Consider the following 24,440-nt stretch of genomic DNA (forward strand, 5'->3'; position numbering starts at 1 on the left):
GGAGAGGAGAAGGACATTGAGATAGGAAGACTTCGCACTACCGGTGTGGCTCAGTGGGTAAGTGTCAGCCTACGACCCAGGAGATCAAAGTTCATTTCCCGGTCAGGGCACATGCCCGGGTTGCAGGATAGATCCCCAGCAGGAGGCAGGCAGGAGGCAGCCAACCAGTGATTCTCTCTCCTCATTGATGTTTCTATCTCTCCTTCTCCCTTCCTCTCTGAAATCAATACAAATACTAAAAAAAAAAAAAAAGAGAGAGAGAGAGATGGGAAGACTTCAACCAACCTGGGCTTGAATAGCAAGGTCAGCAGTTACCAGCTGTGTCACTCAGGCCAGTCACTTTGCTTCTCTGAGCATCAGTTTCCTCGCCTGTGTCCTGGGGAGCAGATCCAGACGGCCTGATTCTAAAGCTCTTTCCAGTGTGCCAGGCAGCACTGAATAAAAACCTAGTCCCTGTCCTTAAGATGTTGACCGTCTAGGGATGGGCACTGTGCTCTGTAGGTCAGGCCCACAGCTGTTTCCTTCAAGCTGGGACTGACCCTTAGTCCCAGCCCCAGACTGGTGTCGTTCCCTAGTCCTACAGACCTCTGCTGCCCACCCCTCTGCCTCCCCTTGAGTGGACCCAAGCAAGAGTAGATGATTCAGCTTCCCACCTCCCAAGGGCTATTAGAATGTCTGCCCTCAGTGCTTTCTTCTATCCAAAGCTCCATTCTGTCACCTAAAATCTGCCTCAGATCAGGGAGGCCCTGCTCCTTATCCTGTGGTATGTAAGTTGACCCTGTCATGGTCCTACTGACTCCGGAAAGGCCAGAGGCAATTGGATCCTGGGCTCTGGGGCTGGTAAGCCATCATCACCTCCATTTGTAAGGCAGTAACTATGTGCGCACCTTGCTAGAAGCCCTAAAGCTGGGGATCACACTGATAATGGCCAGATAATGCCCAGCTACCCACCCAGGTGGAGCCTGAGGCACTCTCTGGGTCAGGGTTTGTGGTAGGCAGGCAGCAGCCAGTGCCTCAGGACCTCTAGACTGAAGGAGGTACAAGAATGGGAGGCAGATGTAGAGGCTAGGCCAGGCCTCACTGGTCCTTTAGGCTAGTGTCAGATGTGTGCTAGGGACTAGCTGGGTGGACCCTGGCACCCAGGGGTACCATGAGGATGGGCAGCCAGAGAAGTGCCGCAGAATGAATTGATTTGATAAATGGCCATTTATTACCCTCTCGAATTGGCTGAAACCAATTTCGGTCACATCAACCCCTGGTAAGTGCTGGGATATTGATTTGTGCAAAGTAATACAGTGAATTTATCAGTGTGATCCCCAGCTGCAGGGCTTTTCTAGCAAGGCTGGCGCGCAGTTACCACCTTACAAATGGTGGAGATAACGCACCAGCCCCACAGACCAGGCCCCTGTGGCCTCTCTGGTCTTCTTGGGTCACTGGAGCCAAAGCAGGGCCAACCTACATACCATAAGCCAGAGGCTTCGCATTGAAAGCAAGGCTTTCCTTCCAGAATCCAGAGCTGTTCCTGGTCATGGGGTAGGTGGGGATGCCCTATCGGGCAGACCTCCTGGGAGTTCCAGAGCCTCTGTTTCCCACCATCCTCTTCAGAAAGGCAACTAGCTGTCTGTTCAGCACATTCAGCGCTAGACTCTGCTCCCCTCCTTCAACCTGCCCACTTCCTGTGTTCCTGTCTCAGTAAAAGCACCGCCTAAATAAAAACTTAGATGTTTTGTTGGCCCCTCCCTCCCTCATCAAATATTAAGTTCTATCATTCTGCCTCTTACATGCATCTTAAATCTGGCCTCTCTCCTCTGTTCTTAATACCACTGCTCCAGCTCAGCATTTGAACCACACAGTAGCTGCCTCACTGGCCTCTCTGCTTCCTTTTCTTCCAGTATAATTGCTTCTTCGCAGCTGGAGTGAGCTTTGTAACAAACCCCCCTGTTTAAAACCCTTGAGTGGCCCTTGTTGCCCTAGCCCAGCACACAAGACCCACCCCTGCTGTTGCCCCACTTTGCCCTGCATCCACCAGTGATGCCACCAGCCACCCTAGCCGCTTTTGCTTTCCTGCACATGCTTTGTTGATCTGCCTTCATTTGTTGATGCTGCCATCTGTGTGGAATTCCTTTTCTTTTGGTTCTTTCCCCACCCCAGCCCTGCCTCTCTCCCACACTCTGGCTGGCTTTTACTCAGTTCAGGAGCAATAATAGACTGTAGACTTCTGAAGGCAGAGACCATGGCTGAATTGTTTTTGTTTTCACAATTTCTGGCACAGCACCCTGTTCAAAGTAGATGCTTAGTGCAGTTTGTTGAATTAATTAATTTGATATGGCCCTTTGTCCATCTCTGTGACGTGCTTTGAGAAAGGAGAAGCTGTACACCTGCTCTCTAGTAGTTCACAAGCATACTGGGAATGTGACTGTGGTGAAATAGTTCATTACAACACCCATACTACTTGACCTTCAACCCCTCCGGTGGTCATGCTATTCCCCAAACTTGCTCTGAACAGCCTTCTCTGGGCAGCAGATGAGCCAGCACACTTGGAAGCTTCCCTGTAGCTCCCTCTTTCCGGATGCCTGTCCCCAGTACCTATTGCACTTGGTCGCAGTTGACTCTGAAGCCCTTGAACTCTCTCAGGGAAGCACTACTATCCCAACTGCTCTTCTGTGCTGAGGCTGGGCCAGAACTCAGAATCTCAGCATCAGCCACTTGGCACACAGTAGGTGCACCCTCCTATCTCATGCTTCACTTCCCTCTTTGACTAATCCAAAACATAATCTGCCCAAGCCCTGGGGCCTCCCTTGGAGTCCTATTTCTGAATTGAGAACTATCCAGGTCATTTCTGAGCTGTGGGGTGGTAGTGACTACTTTAGAAACTGCTTATAGTTCCACCTCCACACTCAGCGGTTAGAGTGTCAGCTGCTCACTGAAGGGTCGTGGGTTTGATTCCCAGTCAAGGGCATGTACCTGGGTTGTAAGTTCGATCCTTAGCCCTGTTCCGGGCACATGCAGGAGGCAACCAATCGATGTGTGTCTCTCACATCCATGTGTGTCTCTCTCTCCCCCTTCCTTTCTCTCTCTCTAAAAATCAATGGGGAGGGGTCGGGAGGCGGGTATCCTCAGTTGAGAATTTACAAAACAAAAAAAGACACAGACCTTATTTTAGGTTTCTTTGTAGGTGCCCCAGCACCCATCGCAGAGTTTATTTTCTGAACAAATGGATAAGCTCCCAGAGAGGGATTAAGAAGAGAGCAGGAGCCTTTTCACCCAGGGGTAGTAATAACTACTTGAAGCCATAGGAGACTCTTAGATCCAAGCTCACTCTTCTATGTAAAGTGGGCATAAAGTACCTATTCTTTCCCTCTTGTAGCTCCAGAAAGAGCAAGGATTAATTTGTTTAGTCCTCAAGCATTATGCCACTGTTAGGCTATTCCCAAACATCCCTTTGGAAATGTGACTCCTGGTACTGCTCCCATGGAATGCACAGTGAGATTGGAGCACACCCTACCCCTGGATATGAAGGCACAGGTAATGAAACCCCTTACACTGCCCCTCTCTGAGCCCATTCTCCTCTTCTGCAAAATGGAGATAATACCTGCTTCTCCTTATTCTAAGGAGGAAAGAGATATCTATAAAATACTAAAGCTGTAGTGGCTACTTCCGCTGCTGCGCTATGACTACCATTATTTTTACTCTTATTCCACTTCTTGCAATTTACAGAATGCTTTCATAATCATTAACTTGTTTAATTTTCGTGTGGGGTTGACTATGTATTGTATTCCCATTTTATAGATTTTAAAAAAAAATGAGGCTTTAAGGGACTGTTTTACTCAAAGTCAATCAACTAGTTAAGTGGCAGAGTCAAGGCTCCAAACTAGTTCCTGTAACTCCTACCTTCTCCACCTGCCACCCCATAGATCAGTGGTTCTCAACCTTCTGGCCCTTTAAATACAGTTCCTCATGTTGTGAACCATAAAATTATTTTCGTTGCTACTTCATCACTGTAATGTTGCTACTGTTATGAATCGTAATGTAAATATCTAATATGCAGGATGGTCTTAGGCGACCCCTGTGAAAGGGTCATTCGACCGCCAAAGGGGTCGCGACCCACAGGTTGAGAACTGCTGCCCTAGATGAACACAGATCAGAGAATACAGACCCTAGGAGTAAGGTGGCCAATGTGGGTGGGTGGAGTTCATCAAAAAGAGTTGTTGCAGGTAAGTTTTAAGAGGGTCCAGTAGTAGTGGACATGGCCAGGAGCAGGTGATCTGGTAGGAAGAACCCAGCAAGGAGGCACTGGCACTGGTCCTGCTTGCAGGGATGAGACCAGCCAATAAAGGGGACCCTGGCATCATCTCATGCCCAGGAGCAGAGGTCAGGGGACAGAGGCTCATGAAACCCTGTGTTGAATGGCTGCTCGAGCCAGACAGTTTTCCAGGTGAGGCAAGGGTATGAGGAGATGCTGTGGCTGAGGCAAGCCAACTGCTTTCCCTCAACTCCTCAAAAGATAGCCAGAGCTGGGGGTAAAGCCCAAGGTCTTCATTTATTTACCTGTGTAACTTCTTTGTACATATTAACTCATCTATAGAGTTCCCTGCTTTGCCTGCCTCATAGGTTCATAAGGAGGCTCAAATGAAGTTGTCTACAGAAGTTCTTTAAAGATCATGAAGTGTTGGCAGAGTGAGATGCTGCCTTCGCTGGTTCACAGTGAGAGTGCCAGTACCTATGGCCGCATCCTACATGGGCCTGTTCAGGTCTCTGTCTGTCCCAGCCTTGTCCTCAGCCACCCTGCCTACCACACCTCCTGGCGCCCACCTTCCTCAGTCCTTCCTAGCTGCTTCCATTTTTCATTCTGTCGGACACCATCTGCTTGGCCGTTTTTCTCTTCAGATATTATTAGAAATATCCAGAGTTGTAATTGTTTAATGGTTGGCATTTCTCCTGTTTCACAGGAGGCCCAGATCAAGTCCACCCCAGACTCATGCCCTGGGTCTGGCAGAATTGACCAGTGACAGCTGTGCAGGGGTCTGCCTGGCATTATAAAGAGCTTTCTCCCAGGTGCATTATTAGAAAAGAAGGAGGAAAGAAGGCCGCAGGCACAATCCAATTGCACATTCTCCTCGGTGTGTTAGAACTGCATCGCCCTGTAGTGTGCAGTTCTCGGCGGGCTGGACAGCTTCCCTGAAAGAAGTCCAGATCAGAACCTCAGGTGCATGACACCTGGGGAGCCCCAGGCCACCTAAGTCATACCTGGACACTTCTTCCTCTCCAGATACCTCATGAAGCCTGAACCCAGTTTATGCTCAGCTTCTTTTCAACCTAGATTCTCAGTTCAGCCATTTTTTAGAAGAATTTGACTCCTTTCAGATGATCCCTTTCACCACCACCCCAACAGACATCAACACCTAGTGTTTGCAAAAGTCTAGCCTTGCCATTTTATAATATCTCTACCTCTCCAAATAGCCCCACCCCTGGGTTCTTGTTTTATTCAGGACACTTGGGGACTCCCTCTCAGCCAAGCTTGGACTCCTCCCCTTCATCCTCAGCCTTCAGGTACCTGTGAGGCTCTGGGGTCCCTGGAGAGCCAGGCCTTACAGAACATGGGGCCAGTTAGTTTAGTGATGCCTTGGACCCAGCCCAGGGGAGAGGTCGGATGGTGTTTTCTCGGGCCCCTCGGGATTTTTCAGGGAGCATCTCCCAGGCAGGCAAAGTGGTTAGTCTGATTTCCATAAGTCACACAGTTTCCACCTGTTTCTGCTGAGGCCAGAACTAGAAAGTATTTGAAGTAGCAGCATTAGAGATTGACATGAAAAAGACCACAGAAAAAAAAAAAGAAAAAGTAAAAAGAAAGAAAGACCACAGCATGGACCTGAGCTCCTAGTATTTGAGACCTTTGTAATCTGACCCCACCCACTGCTGCTCATGTGTGTTCCTGTCTCCACTTCTGTCATGCTGGCCACCTTTGCTCTCCAGATCCTACCCAGCCTCCATGGTACATCATCAGTCCCACTTCTTCCAAAAGCCTTCCTTGGCTTCTGCAGTCTCTTCTTTGAAACCCAACCATATGGATCATACATACCATACATATAGTATTTAGGATCTTTACACCTCAAGACTGGCAGACACATCCCTAAAGCCATCAACTCTTTTTTCAGTTGACTTAGATTCTGGGCCTTGTCCTCTGACATATATCCCTTTGCTAATCTCCCCCTGTCTCTCTGGGGACCAGACCATACATGCTGTTCCATCTGCAAACTGACCTTGACATTGCATAGCACTCTATCCCCTCCTGCTCTGACTGCCATGTAACCATTAATGTAACCCAAAGTGATGCTTGCTTCTTTAAGCAGCTCTATGTGACGCAAAAGGACCAGTTTAAGAGAGAGAAGCAAGTCTTCCATCTCTGCCAGTCAACTAGTAATCTAGTTGTGTACCATAGGCAGATCTCTTTCTCTCTTACCTCAGTTTCCTGTTGAGAATAATAGAGCTGATAATTTCCTCTTGGAAATTCTTTATGTAGGTTTTGAGTAATAAAATGTTGATTTTTTCCAACTGTGCCTAGTAGATAGTCTGTTCAATAATTGTTCATCCTCTGATAGTTCTGCCTCCTGCTTTTATACTTGAGGATACTTCTGAGTCTGATTCTCCCACTCTATACTTGGGCATGTAATTTCCTTACCCTTAAATACTTCCTCCTGGAGAGGAGAGGTCAGGTCTGGTTCTAGCAGAGCTGCGCCCCTAGGGAACCTGGTACAGATCTATTCCATTCCCCCCATCTCTGTCCCACCCCAAACCCCTGGAGGCCATGGTTAGTGGAGATGTTAACCAGATGGCTCACCCTTTCATGCCCTGAGCTCCACTACTTAACTGGCTTCCAGAAAGTGCGTTTGACTGTATTTCCAGACAGCAGACCAGACCTTGGTTTTCCCAAATGGGAAAGAGTCCAGAGCTCACACCCCAGATCCCCAGGGGCCTGCTGTGGGCTCCTGCCTCTCCCATTTGCACTGGAGGCAGGCGAGTCTCCCACCAGTGGTTATAGATGGGTAACCAGCTGAGAGCTAAAGTTCCTCTCAAATTCTCCGTCACCAACCCCAGCCCCCTCACCTCCATTCACCCGCCTTTCAGTTTCCCTGGCAACGCTGAGTGCTCATCCTGGAAAACTTTATCCGAAATCTGCTCTGGGCAGCTTTCCAAATCCATGCTAACCTGATTAGGTATCTCTAGGGGCCTTGCCAGCTAATCAGATTAGGCAGCACTAATGGTAGTGAGGACTTTGAGTGGGCGCAGAGCAGTAAAACATATTGTATACTTAGTGATAATTATCCTGCCTTTTGTGTCATTGATTTATCTGCCTCCCTCCCCGTCCCCTGTCTTGTGTGTTGGCCCTAGCGATCCGGAGGAAGGAGAATGGCTGGTATGACGAAGAACACCCTCTGGTCTTCCTCTTCTTGGGATCATCTGGAATAGGTAATGGGAGCAGATCAGCCAGGGGGGAGAGGAACTGAGGGAGCCTCAGCTGCTGTGGGCCAGGGTCAGGCCACCCACCTCTAGTTCAACTCCAGCTCCCCATACAACTGCCTCCAAATTACAGAGCCCACAAGAGGGTCATCTGTCACAGCAGGAATAGCTGGAAGGATGCCCCTCCCTTTGGAAGCTAGGGTGCGGGGCCTAATTCACCTGGAGGGCCAGGCTCTGTGGGGCCTGGTAGCCCTGCTCCAACCACTCTACATCCCCTGAGGCTGGCCTTTGGGTACAATTAAACCAGCTTCACTGCCCAGCACATCAATCTTATTCAATATAACCTGAGACATAACCTGCTAGGAAGCTAAAGAAAGTCCCCGAGGACCAATACAGTGCTAGGTGCATAGCAAAATTGGATACAGTAAAACGGGTTGGGTATTTTTCTAGCCAGTTAGGCTAAGGCATTCTCACCCCTTACTCCCTAGCTCCACTACCTTCTGCATTGACTTGGGGAATTTCATGCATTTTGTTGCCACTGCCGCCTCTTTCCCTCAGCATTTTTGTGGGCTTACATCTCCCTCAGATATAGGGTCCAAAAAAGGTTACCACCACCTCACCACGATACTATAGAACAGTGGTTCTCAACCTGTGGGTCGCGACCCCTTCAGCAGTCGAACGACCCTTTCACAGGGGTCGCCTAAGACCATCCTGCATATCAGATATTTACATTACGATTCATAACAGTAGCAACATTACAGTTATGAAGTAGCAACGAAAATAATTTTATGGTTGGATCACAACATGAGGAACTGTATTTAAAGGGCCAGAAGGTTGAGAACCACTGCTATAGAACTTGACTTTCTATCTAGACAGTGACTTCCAAAGGCTTGACCATCCTACCAAATGGCCCTTCAGAGCCACCACTTGGGTAGTGTCATTCTTTCTTTATATTACAAAGTCTGTGAAGCTAAGGAGAGGTGCCCTCCCTACCTCTAGTTGGTCGGTGGCTCCAGGCCTGCTGGCAAGATCATGGGTGTCTAGAGAACATGCAGTGCAGTGAGCCAGGAGGCAGGGTGCTCCTGGAGGAGCAAGGTTTGTGCTGAGCTTCAAAGGACGAGTTGGCTCTGAATTATAAGAGTCAACCTCCCACTCTTAGGATGTTGCTCTAGAGAAAAAGCCTCAGTCCTCATCCACTGGAAAATCAAGGTGCAATTCACACTTTGATTCTGGTCCCAGCTTCATTCACCTTTAATTCCCTTGGTGACTTTGTAAGAGTCACTGACCCTCTCCAAGGGTCAACATTTCCATCCATAAAACATATGATTTTCAGTGTCCATACTTTTCTAACATTTCATTCCAGGAGATAGTTATCTGGTCCTAACCCAATTCCTCTCCCTTCTTTCTTACTAGGAAAAACAGAGCTGGCCAAGCAGACAGCCAAATACATGCACAAAGATGCCAAAAAGGTAAGGACTGGGACCTAGGCCTGATCTTCAGGCCTTTGAGACCTTGTCACTCCTGCTAGCCCAAAAAACCCTAGACTCCCTGAATCTGACAATAGCCAATCAGAGATAGGCTCTGGTCCTGGCCGGTGTGACTCAGTTGGTCGGAGTGTCTTCCCATATACGGTTCTCTCTCGCTCCTTCTCTCTCTCTCTCTCTCTCTCTCTCTCTCTCTCTCTCTCTCTCTTTCTCTCTTCCCCCCCCCTCCCTTCCCCTCTCTCTAAAATTAATAAGCATATTCTCAGGTGAGGATTTTCTAAAAAAAAAAAAAAAAAAAAAAAAGGGGCTCTGGAATGTGAAGCAGGCCTCACCTCTGGCCCCAACTCAGCCACCAATTGCTCCAGGAATTTGGGCAAGTGATCCAACTTTTTTATACCTCAGTTTCTTCATCTATGAAATAAAAAGACTACTCCTTGCCCTGCCCTGACTCTTGGGGCACATGGGAGAACCCAGTGAGATTCATCCATACAATATTTTCAAGCATCTACTCTGTGCCAGGTATTATACTAGTTCCTTAAAAAAAGCGTTAATTTTGACATTTTCCCTGCCCTGAGGAACTCGGTCTGGAGAAGGAAACAGCTGTAGAAACATACCATTACTGTGCATCAAGGCCACGCCAGAGGGAGTCCTGGGGCCTGTAGGAGAAAACAAGTAGGAACAAGGGGGTGTCTTATTGCTTCTCTCCATCCCACATGAGCTTTTAGATAGGATTTCTTTTTTTTTCTTTTTTAAGAATTTTTTTTTTAAGGTTTTTTATTGATTTTTACAGAGAATAAGGGAGAGAAAGAGAGAGAAACATCAATGTGAAAGCAGAACATCGGCCGCTGCCTCCTGCACTCCCCCTACTGGAGATTAAGCCTGCAACCTCATCCTGTGCCTTGACCAGAAATGGAACCAGCAGTTTTTCCGTGCATGGGATGACGTCCAACCCACTGAGCCATACTGGCCAGGGCAAATCAGATTTCTTATGTCTCAGCTGTGGGGTTGTCACAATCCCCTTTCCCCAGCCCTGGATTCTCCACAGGAGAGGACCACCGCATCCCTTACTCATTCAGACTCTGGCTTCCCAGGCCTGCTCAGTTTGACTTTCTGTGCTGACAGGCAGTACGTTCATGCAGAGAGAAATGCCAGAGAGAGCGATTCTTGGAGACTGCAGGAACATTTTAATGAAGGCCAAACCTCCTTTCTTCTACCAGCCTTCCCAGTGTGGAGGCTAAGGTCCCCCTGCCCACCACTGGTGGGTGCCCACGACCCCAGGTGCCCTTGCTTCATTTCTGTGGAACGCCTCCCCAGCTGAAGTGATAAGAATTGCTCAGACCTTGCCAGCCAAACTACCCCAGCAGCAGAGCCCTGGGCACCTCCTGTCCTGCTTCTGACCTAGTTGCCCCTTTGCCACCTTCCTGAGGGCCTGGCAGCCACAGAAACAAGGTAACTCAGGCTGTGTCCTGAGCTGCATCCATGGCCTCCTTCTACCTAATAACTGGCTGAAGCCTTCTAAGCCTCCCTGCCTCTGCTAGTAGCTATGCTTTGCCTCAGCCAAACCCAGAGCGGACCCACTTGACAGGCAGGCAGGCAAGACGCAGCACATGACATGCTAGTGTGCTCCAACTGAAATAGCATTTTTAAGACAATTCATCAGGTTGGCAGCGATTGAAACAATTAGCACTCTGGAAAGGGCCATAAACTAGCAAGACTATTAGGGAAGATGCAGTTACAGGCAGGAACCACCTGATTAGGGATGAAGAATTCTGAGTGTTTTAATTTTAATACTGTCAGAAAGGTTAATATTTAATTACAAATTATAATCTCCTTATCCGAGCTGTCTTAATGTGTCTTCATACACAGTGGAAGTAGAAGGAAAGTATCTGCTGACTTGCTGGTGTAGAAAGGCGAGGGGGCTTGTGGAAAGACTGATGATGCAAGTCATTTTTCACTTGGAGCATCACTTCAGTTGGAGGCATGTTTGCAACAGTGCAGGGTGTTCTGATGGCACGTTCAACGCATGCCTCACCCAGGAGACTGAAGTAACGCCATCACCCCTTGGAGGCAGTGGGCTGGGTGGTCCAGGTTCTGGAGCCAGTCATTTCTTGGCACAGGTTCCAATTCTGTTTTGTCAGGTTACTTTATCCCTATACAATTCAGCTCTCTTGTCTCAGAGTGAGACTGTCTAGTATTTTGTCTGAGGTTGTCAGAGCATCAAATGAGCTCAGGCTCTAGCACATAGTAAATGCCTGTTCCCTTGTCTTGTATTTATTCATCACCTCATATTTTCCACATCAGTCCCCTATTGACTGTCTTATTTGATCTTATGAGGAAAACAGCATAGATGCTAAATCAGACCCACTTTTCAGATGCAAAAACTGACCTATAGCATTAAGGGGTCTGTCCAAGATCAGTTGTTAAAGGAAGAAGTAAAATCAGAATCCAGTCTCTCAACTCTGTTTGTTTATTTGTTAATCCTCACCTGAGGGTATTTTTCCCTATGATTTTTTAAAATATATATATTTTTTGCCCTAACCGGTTTGGCTCAGTGGATAGAGCGTCAGCCTGCGGACTGAAAGGTCCCGGGTTTGATTCCAGTCAAGGGCATGTACCTTGGTTGCAGGCACATCCCCGGGGGGTGGCGGGGATGGGGTGCAGGAGGCAGCTGATCAATGTTTCTCTCTCATGTTTCTAACTCTCTATCCCTCTCCCTTCCTCTCTGTAAAAAAAATCAATAAAATATATTTTAAAAATATATTTATATATATACATATATATTTTTTTTTTTTTTAAATTTCAGAGAGGAAAGAGAGGGAGAGAGAGAAACATCAATGATGAGAGAGAATTATTGATTGGTTGCCTCCTGCACACCCCCACCAGGGATCAAGCTGGAAACCCGGCGTGTGGCCTAAGAATTGAACCGTGACCTCCTAGTTCATAGGTCAATGCCCAACTACTGAGCCACACCAGCCTGGCCCCTATGATGTTTTTAGAGAGAGTAGGAGGAGGGGTGGACATCAATGTGAGAAAGACAGATCTATTGGCCGCCTCCTGCACATGCCCCGATTTGGGTCAGGGATTGAACCTGTAACCCAGGTATGTGCCCTTGACTGGGAATCAAACCTGCTACCCTTTGGTACACAGGCTAATGCTTTAACCACCGAGCAACACTGGCCAGGGCCAGTCTCTCAGCTCTTCTCTCAATATCATTGTTCTCACGTGCAATAGGAGGCTAAAGTGTAAACTTTTCAGTTTGTCCCTATGATGCATAGGGAGATGAGAGGCATGAGAATCCTATCATATTCTTGTGTTTTATTTTTAAATCACAGGTAGTGCTTCTGCAGAACCCCTGATTACAGATTCTGCATTTAGCATAGACATTCTATGGCCAGGTAATAGGCATGTTTGAGACCTTCAAAATCCAAGAGCCCTGGACCCTAAGCTATCTGATACCTCCAGAATCCAACGAGTGGTGTGTAGGAAGTGTCACTATAGGGTCCAGTGTTAAAGTGGCCTAACAAAATGAAATGAGCACTGGCTTAGGAGTCGGTGACTTGAATTCAAGTTCTGGCTTTCAGATCCTTAGTTGCCTCATTTATAAAAAGTCACTCATAGCTCTAGACCTGGCTGCCTCGCAAGGCATTGTTCGCACATTTTTATAATTTTTTATCAGATCCATGAGCTTATTTTTTCATTAGCGTCTACTATGCCTCCCAAACTGAGCAGCTTTATTAACTCCCATTATTAGGGTTAATAATCCTTGAGAGAGAAAAAACCTTAATGCTTTTCTGTGATCTCATCCTGAAATAGAGTGGTGGAGCCGTAAAGATGTGCAGTTATAGGGCAGAATGACAAAGGGGTCAGAGCATGAATCTGAGTCCAGCTGCCTGTGTTCAAATCCCAATTCTAAACTGCTCTGTGGAGTTGGCCAGGATCTCAGTTTACATCAGTTTTCTCATCTGCAAAATGGGTTTTAAAATGGTGCCTATCTCATTGGATTATTATGAATGTTAATGAGATGAAATAAAATGATAAACAACATTCTTAGCACCTGGTAAGCAATCAATACAGGTTGGATATTACTGTCATTATCCTTGCCTCACTTCTAGATAACCCTAAGCTAAGCTCATATGAAACCAAAATTATTTCAATCAAGAAAATCAAGCCCTGAGGCTTGTTCAAATTTACTTAACAATTTAGTAGAATCCAGATCACTTGACATAAGTAAGCCCTAGTCCAGCCATGGGCAAACTACGGCCCGTTTGAAATGAATAAAACTATTGAAAAAAAAGACCGTACCCTTTTATGAAATGATGTTTACTTTGAATTTATATTAGTTCACACAAACACTCCATCCATGCTTTTGTTCCGGCCCTCCAGTCCAGTTTAAGAACCCATTGTGACCCTCAAGTCAAAAAGTTTGCCCACCCCTGCCCTAGTCTATACTCCCAGTATCCTGGGACATTGATATCTGGGCACAAAACTCAGAACCCTTCAGATGAAGACTGCCAACAGCCCAACTGATTGACAGAGCCAGAAATATGAGGCAGTAGAATAAATGGCTAAGGGTGTAAACTTGGAGCCAAATTGTCAAGCTTGAGTAACCTTGGGCAAGTTACTTAAATCTGTGACTCAGTTTTATCATCTGTAAGATGGGGATGATAATAGTGCTTACCTCACAGACTTGAAAATGTTATGAGCCCTTTATAACTTGCCAGGCACATAGTAAGCACCCATAGTAAATGACTGTGAGCTATTATCAGATACCCATCTCATGGCTTCCGGCCCATTGCTCCCTCTGGGCAGCACTCCCAGCTTCCCCATGTCCATCTTCCCACCCTTCCTGAAGCCTGTTTCTCTTGGCTGAGCTGTCTGGGCCTTCTGAAAATGCTTGCTGGCTAAGTCCCATGTGCTTAGATAGCAGGGATCACCCCCACATGACCTTAATAACTCTCCCAGGCCTTTCCCGCCTCTGGGTTAGGTCCTCTCCTCAGGCCCCTGGCAAGACTAGGAGAGGAAACAGGGTCTGTGTTACACAGGAAAAACTATAGCACAGAAAGGGGAGGCAGTGTACCTAAGGCCACACAGATAGTGGCAGGACTGAGACTAGAAGCAGGCCCCTGGCTGCCAGCCTGGGGCTCTTTCTGCCACCCCGTACCTTGGGTACAGAGTGACAGGACAGAGAAAAAACTAGAAGTACATCACTGAGTGAATTTGAGACCAAAGACTGAGCTAGAATAGGCCTGCATTTCAAATATAGCTACCACCCTCCCAGGGCCTTGGCACCCGTCATCCCCAGCTCTCAAGAGACATGAGGTTAATGAGTGTGCTCTCTCAGACAGGAGCATGTGCCAGCAAGAGAGGAGCCTGGGGAGAGAGTGGGGTACCCTGTATGGGTGGATGGACGGCACCCATGAATGCCTTTATAACTCCCTAAAGTCTTCATGAAAAGGGGTGTGTTCTCTGCCTGTGTTGGCTCACAAATGCCACACTACCCAGTGTTCTCTTCCAGGGCTAATCATGGTCAGGCCTCACCCCAGGGGACCACTTCCTTGGAAATCACCCCTAGCCCAGCAGTGGTGAGAGAAAGGCTGCAAGCTACATTATGGGTGCCTTTAGATGAAATAAAGAAATGTAAATAAATAAAAAGGTTTATTTGTTTAAAAGAAAAGTAAACTAAAAGGGCATGTGCCTACAATGACTGGCAAATGTGAGGGCACCATGCAGCCCTCTGGTCGCTCCCCTCCATGTCATCATGATCCACGCTGATTGTGACTGACTTTGTCCATGTCTGCCCACCCTACTCAACGGGTGCCCCTCAAGGACAGAGACCAAGTCTTGTTTAAACTGTTGTAGTTCCAGTGCTCAGCACACACGGATGCCTTCAGGAAATGTGGAATGGATGGCAGAACGGGAGGTTGGGTGGATGATGTGGTAATCAGACCAGTAGAGGCCTGCCTGAGAAAGGAGACATTCTGGGCCCAATTTAGAAGGACAGGGACATGACTTGGTTCGTTATGGTAAGGAATGGAATCATGTAGGGACTGAGTGGACAGAAAAAGAGGCAAGGAGCCAGAAAGAACATACAAGAATGGGATGGAAGGTCCTGAGTTGGTGTGGTCTGAAAGCTTGTGGGTATTTGCCTTCCTGCCGATTGGACTCGTGCTTGTTTCCACACAGGGCTTCATCAGGCTGGACATGTCTGAGTTCCAGGAGCGGCATGAGGTGAGTGAGAGTCCTCGGTGAAGTGTGGTTTGCAGGGCTGAGAATTTTGATGTGGCTTGTCATTTGAGCCTGAGATAATTCCAGCAGCCTTGGGATTTGTCCTTTGAGGACATATGTGTACAGCAGGGTCACTGGCCTATTTGCATAAGATTTGCTCTGAAGAACAAGCATAGGAAAGATCTATTTGCTCTCCCATCATAGCAGGATTCCTGCCACCCCAGGATTCAGCCTGACACTCCTTGTTGAGATAGGCAGTCTTAACATTGTATGTAAAGCCATCTTCTTATGCTTGCCCCAAATTGGAAACTCAAAGCATGGAAAGGCCTTTGTAACATGTTTCCTTCCTTCCCCTAGGTGGCCAAGTTTATTGGGTCCCCACCAGGCTACATCGGCCACGAGGAGGGTGGCCAGCTGACCAAGAAGCTGAAACAATGCCCCAATGCCGTGGTGCTCTTTGACGAGGTGGACAAGGCCCATCCAGATGTGCTTACCATCATGCTACAGCTGTTTGATGAGGTGAAATGGGCCGGAATGGAGGAAGGGACACCCTTAGGTATGAGGGTCTATGAGCAGTAGGAACCAAGGGCCTAGAGGCCTGTCAGATCATTCCTCATCTTGCTGCTCCCCCATGTGTACATTTGGGCACTTAGCAGATGTGGTTTCACTCCCTCTCTGGACGAAGGCCCAGGCTACCTTCCAGAGAAACAGAATGGGGCAGAGGTGCCAGGAGAGAAAGACCTGAACTTGTAGTTCCAGCTGTTTCATCTTCAGGCATCAGGAACCTCATGTGACATACAGGAAGGCTGAATCCAAAGTAAGCTCAAGAACCTTTCTGGCTCATGGACCTCTTCCAAGGAGCTCCAGGCTCATCACAAATGAGACAGCATCTCCCTCCCACTACACACACACACACACACACACACACACACACACACACATGCACACATACACGTGGAGTAAATTCTAAATGAGAAGAAGAAGCCCTTTTATTCAGCACATTCTATATACCAGGCTGTGCTAAAGACTTTACAGATGGTATCACTAATCATCACAATAGCCATGCAAGGTAGAAACAATCTCAGTTTTCACAGATGAAGAAATCGAGGTTCAGCAGTTATAAATGACTTGCCCAAGGCCACAGAGCTACTGTGTGGAGGAGCCAGGATTGAGCTGCAAATACATCTGACCCTAGAGCCCCAGTTCTCCCCTCTGTACCGCTCCTTACCTTGAGGGAGAGCTTATCTGAAGGGGATGACCTCCACCTTTTCCAGGGACTGCAGACCAGGATGAGCCTTCTCTTCTCCCTCACGTAAGCTCTATTAGCCAGCATGTTGCCACATGGAGTTCTACCCACCTTTTCTACTTAGCCCTAGGGAAACAGGAAAGAGTTTTGCTTCCCCTGTCACAACTGCACTAGATGAGGTACATGAAGGAACTCCCCCTGGACCAAATAGTAGATCAGGTACCAAGTCAAGAAGACCCACATTCAAATGTCCCCACAGCTTCCCACCACCTTCCCCACCTGGCCTAGCATCCTTGCCCCTGCCCGAGTTTTGTTGAGGTCTTCCTAGCTTCTCAGCTACTCCCTATCCCCAGACTTCTGCTGTTGAATGAAGACCAGTCCTTCAAATGTCACAAATTCAGTTATGCCTGTGCCCTAAAACCTTCTGCTCTGTTCCAGACTCAATGGGATTCAGATAGTCAGCTGTGCACCAAACCTGCCCTCCAGGAGCTCCCTGCCTGGTAGACAGGTGGAAAGGACATGTGATAATAGTTGATATTTTTGTACTTTGTATGCCAGGCACTGTTCTGAAAATGTACATGTATCAATTCCTTTAATCCTCCCAACAACCTTAGGAAGATAGATATTATTACTGCCTCCATGTAACAAATGGGGAAACTGAAGTAAAGTGAGATAAGTAATTCACCCATGGTCACACAGCTGGAAAGAGGGAATCCAGGTTCGAACCCAAGCAGTTCAGTTCCTGCAGCTTAAATAATAACTTCCATGCCACTGGGACCGAAAGAAAGAGGTAGATCAGCAGTGAAGCATTCACAGGAAGGGAGAATCCAGCAGCCGGTTTGGCCTCTGCCATCCCTGGAGAGGTACCTCTGATGGCCTCCTTGGCCCAGAAAGACAGAAGGCAACTGCAGACTGAAATACAATTGGCCCCACATGGAAACCCTGTCCACCCCTCCCCTGCTGTCACTCCACAACGGCCTTTTGGGAGTTGATAATTCCTTTCTGCAGCCTCTACTAGCCCACTGCAGTTTCTGATATTTATGCCCTTGGTGCCATTGACCAAAGCTGCCATCCGAGTTTGCTTAGCCAGATATATGCATTGTGCCCCTTGAGGACAGGGACCTTGTCCTACTCCAACCATTGCCAGAGCCCACAACATCACGGGAAATGCTTTGTGACTAACGTGATTAAGCAAACCTTCTAAGGATGAATAAGTGTTTGCCAGATGAACATAGGTGAGAAGGGCCAGCAGCAGACATCAGATGTGCAGAAGCATAGGGAGCATGAGGCAGCCTGCTATACCCAGGGACCGGCAGTTCATACTGCTTGACTGCAGAGGAAAGTGAGAACAGAATAGTAGACATGAGGTGGGTTAGATAGACTGGGGCCAGTTAAAATGCCAGGCAAAGGAACATAGTTTTATTTGGTGGATCATAGGGAGCCTTTAAAAACTTTAAGCAAGAGAGAAACATGGTCAGGTTTTCACTTTATGAAGTTCTTATTGATAGCTGTGAGAGGAAGGAAAGAAGAAGGGGGCAGCGAGGAGACTATTGAAGAGTTCAGAGCTGGGAGGCCTGTCTAAAGCAGGACCCTGGGATGGGGAGAATTACCAGGAGGTCACTGTGCAGGGCTCAGTGATTGGATGGGAAGAGAGAAGGCGGAGCTAAGGAGATCAGTGGCTGGATTTCTGGCCTGGATGACTGGACTGCTGCTGCTACTATCATCTGAGGCAGGAAATGCAGGAAAATGAGCTGTAAATTGGAGAGGAAGGTGGAGAGCTGAGTTTAGTACTGTTAAAAGGCAATGCCTGAGGAACAGCCAGATAGAGATGTCTAAGTGGTCATTCATCAGTTGGAGAGGTTTGGAGCAGTGGTTGCCAACCTTTTGGACCTCACGGACCACCAGTTGGCGACCATTGCTCCAAAGGTTTCCTTAAACCAGCGGTCACCAACCTTTCGGACCTCACAGTCCACCAGTGGTCCACGGACCACCAGTTGTTAACCGCTGGTCTGGAGCATAGGAGAGGTATGTACTAGACATAGAGATTCAGGAATAGTCCAGCACAGACAGGGTAATGGAAACTAAGGGAAGGGATGAGATCTCTCAACTAGGGAGAATACAGTGTGCAGAGAAGAGGAAAGGGCTAAAACAGAGCCTGCACCTACCAGGAAGAGTCAAAGGGGGAATTGATAGAGCAAAACAAGAGACTGTGGTTCATTATGGGGCAGAAGGGACACAGATCAAACACAGTCCCTGCCTCGGTATTCATGAATGAGTGGGGGAGACGAGCAACAAAAGGCAGTTCAGGGAACTATGATGAGTGCTGCACTACGAGAAGCAAGTGCTGTGAGTTGTAAGGGCACCTAATCCAGTCTGGGGGCATGAGGGAAACCCCCCATTCCTACCCTGCCAGTTCTCCCAAGCCTGGGCCTAGAAAAGCAGAATTTATTGTTCTCTTCAAAGCACCAAGCAGGACTAATCTGGTCACATCCCACGTGACCCCTATGGCACAGAGCCACAGTCCCAGGAAGAGACTGGCCCTCAAAAAGCCCACCCTCTGCTCCTCCCTTCAAAGAGACAAGCAGTGGAAAAACCACCCCTGGAGCCCTGGGATGAGCATTCATACCCCACCCAGGGTGTGAGCGTTCCAGTCATTGCTGAAAGGTGGGACAGTGACAGCTCCCTCTTTGGGACACATCTTTATTGCCAAGGACTCTGAGGACAGAGACATGAAGTCACCCTTGGGTCAGTCATACACTGCACCTGCTCCCCTGATCCACCTGGGACCCATCTTCAGGCCCAGTTATGAGCACAGCTTTGATCTCAGAATGAAATCATCGCTGGTTATTGCTCTGGCCAGTGCAGCAGTGTGTGCACTCAGTCCTCAGGAATGACTGTGAACATATAGTGTCGTATGCATGCACCTGGGCATGTCACATACTCATGCAGACCTGGTCCCCACTAAGGAGTGGATTCTCTCGTATTATAACCTATAAGCAATAAAACTAATGGCAAAAGCTCAAGAATATCCATTTGTTCCCTTGCCTTCCCCTTGTCCCATCCAAAGGCAGGGACAGGAGAGTGAGCAGGGACTTAGATCACAAGGCCCCTTTTGAATAGACCCCCTTGGAAATAACACTTTCTGAGAGGCCTGTTCCAAGGGCTAGTGTAAAGTGAGGCTGAAAAGCACCCAATACCATGGCCAGCATGCAATAGGTGCTCAGGCAATGCACATTCCTTCCCATATTGCCTATGAGGACCATTGCTTTGGGGTTCTTTGTTTTTGTTTTTTAATATTTCTATTTTATTTTATTACTAGGGGCCCGGTGCACGAAATTCGTGCACTAGGGGGGGGGGAGTGTCCCTCAGCCCAGCCTGCCCCCTCTCACATACTGGGAACCCACAGGCGTTGACCCCCATCACTCTCCAATCACAGGATCAGCCCCTTGCCCAAGCCTGACGCCTCTGCCAGATGTCAGGCCTGGGCAGGGGACCCTCATTTCCCCCCATCACTGGTTCTGCCCCCAGCCCAGGCCTGATGCCTCTGGCCCAGGATTCAGGCCTGGGCAGGGGACCCCCAGCCCACTCCGATTGCTGGCTCCGCCCCCCGCCCAGGCCTGATGCCTCAGCCAGAGGAGTTGACCCTCATCACCCTCTGATCGCCGATCACCGGATCGGCCCCTTGCCCAGGCCTAAGGCCTCTGGCAGAGGTGTCAGGCCTGGGCAGGGGACCCCCAGCTCCCCGCGATCTCCCACTCTGCCCCTGCCCAGGCCTAACGCCTCTGGCCAAGGCATTAGGCCTGGGCAGGGGACTCCCAACTCCCCGCGATCTCCCGCTCTGCCCCTGCCCAGGCCTAACGCCTCTGGCTGAGGCATTAGGCCTGGGCAGGGGACCCCCAGCTCCCCGCAGTTGCAGGGTCTGCCCCTGCCCAGGCCTAACGCCTCTGGCTGAGGCGTCCGTCCCGGGCAGCGGGGACCCGCAGCTGCAGCAGCCCCGCTATCACAGGCTCCGCTCTAGGCCCAGGCAAGGGACCCCTAGCTCCCGGGACTGCCAGCTTCGACCGTGCCCAGCTCCCATCGCTGGCTCCACCCCTACTTCCTACTATCACTGGCCAGGGCGGCAAAGGCTCCCAATTCTCCGATCATGGCTGGGGGGCAGGGCAAAGGTGGCCCCCAGGCCCGCCTTTGCCCTGCCCCCCGGCTCTTAGCTCCCCCCTGGGTTTCCGATCACTGTCAGTGGCAGGGGGCTTCTTCCTGCTTTCCCTTTCGCCTCCCTGCATTGTGCCTACATATGCAAATTAACCGCCATCTTTGTTGGCGGTTAACCGCCATCTTAGTTGGCAGTTAATTTGCATATCACCCTGATTAGCCGATGAAAAGGGTAGCGGTCATACGCCAATTACCATGTTTCTCTTTTATTAGTGTAGATTTTCTATTTTTTAGTAATTTCAGAGAGGAAAGGAGAGAGAAAGAGATAATAGAAACATCAGTGATGAGAGAAAATCATTGATCGGCTGCCTCCTGCACGCCCCCTTCTGGGGATTGAGCCTGAAACCCAGGCATCAAACCTGGGACCTTTCAGTTCACATGCTGACACTCTATCCATTAAGCCAAACCAGCTAGGGCACCATTGCTTTGGTTTTAGAAGCAGGGGCTGACTTTGAGTCAGGGCAACAGGGAAAGGAAAATGCTTGAGGATTGGTTTCCAGCTGAGGCTGGGTCAGGCAGGAGCCCACAGACCTGTCTGTCCTCTTGAGTCATGTTATCTGGCCTGGTAGGAGCTACGTTCTGTCTGTAACCCAGAGGAAATCCCAGGCAGGTCTCCTTCTTCCCACACTTGTCTCAGTTGTTTCTCTCCAGCAAGGATCAAAGGATGCAAACTAAATTTGGCAGAATTCTGAGAAAATTTTACTTAGGGAAAGAAAATTTCATGGAGCCTCATTTATCCAGCACTGTTCGTATGACCTCAGTAGACTGGTGCAGAAGGAAGGGCGTGTCTCTGTGATCACATAGTTTGAGCCTCAGCTGTAGAGTTTACTAATGTGAGACCTTGAATGAGTTACCTAACCTCCCTGAGCCTCAGTTGCTCTGTAGGGGTTGTGAGGATTCAGGCATTTCACACACAGGCACTGAACACTTAACTATGCACCAAACACTGTTCTAGGACCCAGCGAGAACAAGATCCAGCCTCTGCCTTCTTGGAGCTTCTGGTGGGTGGAGTGCAATAGTACACAGGAAACATTAAGCAGGTCCCTATGGCAGAAATGCCCATCAGTGCCTCTCAGTGAGATCCTGATCATTGCTTTTGTTCTACTGCAAAGTGCTGCTTACGGTGATAGATGTGAGGTTTGCTGAGTGGGTGGAGCTCCTTGCCCTTGAACTAAATGACCGATACTTTCCTTATTCTTCTGTCTCTTCCTCTGATGTTGCTCCTTTTCTCTTTCCTTGGTGCATCTGTCTCCAGTACAGATGCTCTCTTTTATGTCACTTCTAGAAAGAAAGATTCCAAGGAAACTTCCCATGTTGGTTAAAGGAAGAACATTATTTTCTATTCCTCTCTGTTTCTATTCATTTTGATTCAACAAATATATATGTGTTTGCTACAGTAATAACATTTCACAACATTTGCACAGTTTTAATAAAGACAGATGTGGGTAAAGTGAAAAATAAATTTGCACGGCTTGGTTAACTAAGGAATATTCTTCAGTATGACCATATCTCATCTTCACAGTGGCCCAGTGAAATACCCTCCTCTGAACTACAGCAACTTGGGCTTTCCCTGTGATGACACTTAATGCACTGACTTGTCATTACTGGTTTCCTAAGTGTCACTCCTCTAGACTGGGAGCATGTCAAAGGCTCAGTGGGTCCCCAGTGCCCCAACACAGAGCCTGGACTAGAGTGGGCTTCCAGAACAGTGTGTTGGATGGGTGCATGTGAAATCAAGCTGACTTCTGGGTGCCAGGGATAATTAGGTACCCTGACTGTTGACACAGCAAATGGCGTCTCACTGCAGGTGCTCAGTACGTGAAGCAGTTGCAGCCCAGGGTAGTGAGCACTGCAACCGAGGGCGAGAACAGTGCTCAGAGAATCCAGGGAGCAAGCAGCTGACTCTGCCAGGGGTAGGGGAGACATGGGTTCTGGAGAGACCTCCTGGAAGAGGTGCTCGGTCTTGTAGCTCCCTAACTGTACAGTCACTGTTCATTCCCAGGGCCGGCTGACAGATGGAAAAGGGAAAACCATCGACTGCAAGGACGCCATCTTCATTATGACCTCCAATGTGGCCAGTGATGAGATCGCACAGCACGCACTGCAGCTGAGGCAGGAAGCTTTGGAGATGAGCCGTAACCGTATCGCCGAGAACCTTGGTATGGCACATAGCCTGGGCTATCTAGGCAACTGGGCAAGTGCCCAGATCACCAGCACATCTCTTGGGGGCAAGGATGGCATTGGGGTCCTAGGCCTTGGTGAGGATCCTGGTAGCTGGCAGTGACCAGATTCCAAGCACCATACCAGATATAGAGGGAGACAGACAATGCCCTTACTTCCTCTATAAAGCCCCAGGTCTCAGGTGACAGGAGGGTCCCAGACAGAGGAATGGATGGAGCACCCCAGGTGAAGGACCAGGAAGAGGCCAGGGTCTTGGGGAACTGAAGGGACCCTTAGTTAACAGAAACTATGGAGATGGACACAAACTTTTTCAGCCGAGGAGCCTTCCTGGGTAGGTAGGCTGGAGAGTGCTGGAAAGGAAGAGTGTACCAGACAGAAGTCACCTTTCCATTTGGAATTGAACCCTCCTGCCCCCCTTCTTCTAAGTCAAAACTAAAATCTTGATCCTGACTCTCTTCTTCCCTCCCTTTGTCACACAACTTTCACGGTAAGAACCCCAGGCTTTGTGGTACATAAGAGCTGGTAGGGCCTCAGAAAGCACCCAGACCAGTCCTCTCACTGTTCAAGTAAGAAGACCAGGCCAAGGCCCAGAGAGCCTGAGGCATTGACCAGGATCACACAGCTCATCAGGGACAGGACCGGGGCTCTTTTCATGGACGAGGTCAAGGGGCTGGCACATCTCCCAAAGCCCCTGGGTGTGGGGAGTAGTCAGTTTATGATTCTGTTTCTACAGGGGATGTCCAAATTAGTGACAAGATCACCATATCAAAGAATTTCAAAGAGAACGTGATTCGGCCCATCCTGAAAGTAAGAGGCCTTTGTCCTTCCCACTGGAGCCTTGGGTGGGGGATCCCCTTGGCCTAAGCTATGGAAGCCCCCATATCTTCTCCACTGGAGTCCAGTAATTGCCTTTACCCCCATCTCTGTCACTGACCTCACTCCTTATCTGGCTCTGCAGGCTCACTTCCGGAGGGATGAGTTTTTGGGACGAATCAATGAAATCGTCTACTTCCTCCCCTTCTGCCACTCGGAGCTCATCCAGCTAGTCAACAAGGAACTGAACTTCTGGGCCAAGAGAGTAAGAGTGGGGACTGCCCATGGGTTGGGATGGGATATCTTCCCACTGGGAGCACCACCTCCCAAAAGGTGGTATGTGGCCAGTGGCCCTGGGGCACATAGTCTCTCACAGGCACAGGCCTCAGGCATGAGAGATGGAAAGCCCTCGGCCACATGCAGACATACTCCTGTCGGACCTTTCTCAGGCCAAGCAAAGGCACAATATCACACTGCTCTGGGACCGAGAGGTGGCAGACGTGTTGGTTGATGGCTACAATGTGCACTATGGCGCCCGCTCCATCAAGCATGAGGTGAGCACAGGTGCCTCCACACTTCCCTCCCCGGTACCCCTAGACCCAGTCCCTGGGCTCCCAGCCTGGAATTGTTCCTACCCAGAACAGATGCCCTTATGGAATAAAAAACACAGGATGATCAAGTCAAACCCTGTTTTGGAGGGTAACCCCTACAGGGATGGGGAACTGTATTGGGAACCTTAGAAACTGACATTGAGTTTTTAGCACAATCCTGCAAGCTGTGGTGTTAGCCCTTTGCAGATGAGAAAACTGAAGCTCAGCATAAGTGCT

General features: G+C 48.8%; 1 protein-coding gene across 3 annotated transcripts in view; it reads left to right on the forward strand.

The window, feature by feature from the left end:
* The window catches only part of CLPB (caseinolytic mitochondrial matrix peptidase chaperone subunit B), a 161,369-nt gene that overhangs the window by 133,912 nt on the left and 3,017 nt on the right, over positions 1–24,440 (forward strand). For 2 of the 3 annotated variants that reach the window (XM_036325093.1, XM_036325095.1), the window contains 8 exons: positions 7,387–7,464; positions 8,869–8,924; positions 15,123–15,167; positions 15,522–15,683; positions 22,622–22,778; positions 23,534–23,607; positions 23,759–23,878; positions 24,063–24,167. In XM_036325093.1, coding sequence (XP_036180986.1) covers positions 7,387–7,464; positions 8,869–8,924; positions 15,123–15,167; positions 15,522–15,683; positions 22,622–22,778; positions 23,534–23,607; positions 23,759–23,878; positions 24,063–24,167 — 797 coding nt within the window. The remainder of the gene's footprint in view (positions 1–7,386; positions 7,465–8,868; positions 8,925–15,122; positions 15,168–15,521; positions 15,684–22,621; positions 22,779–23,533; positions 23,608–23,758; positions 23,879–24,062; positions 24,168–24,440) is intronic. The other variant, XM_036325094.1, reaches the window with a different exon arrangement.

This window comes from Myotis myotis, unplaced genomic scaffold (assembly GCF_014108235.1).
Source record: "Myotis myotis isolate mMyoMyo1 unplaced genomic scaffold, mMyoMyo1.p scaffold_m19_p_10, whole genome shotgun sequence".
Taxonomy (NCBI): Eukaryota; Metazoa; Chordata; class Mammalia; order Chiroptera; family Vespertilionidae; genus Myotis; species Myotis myotis.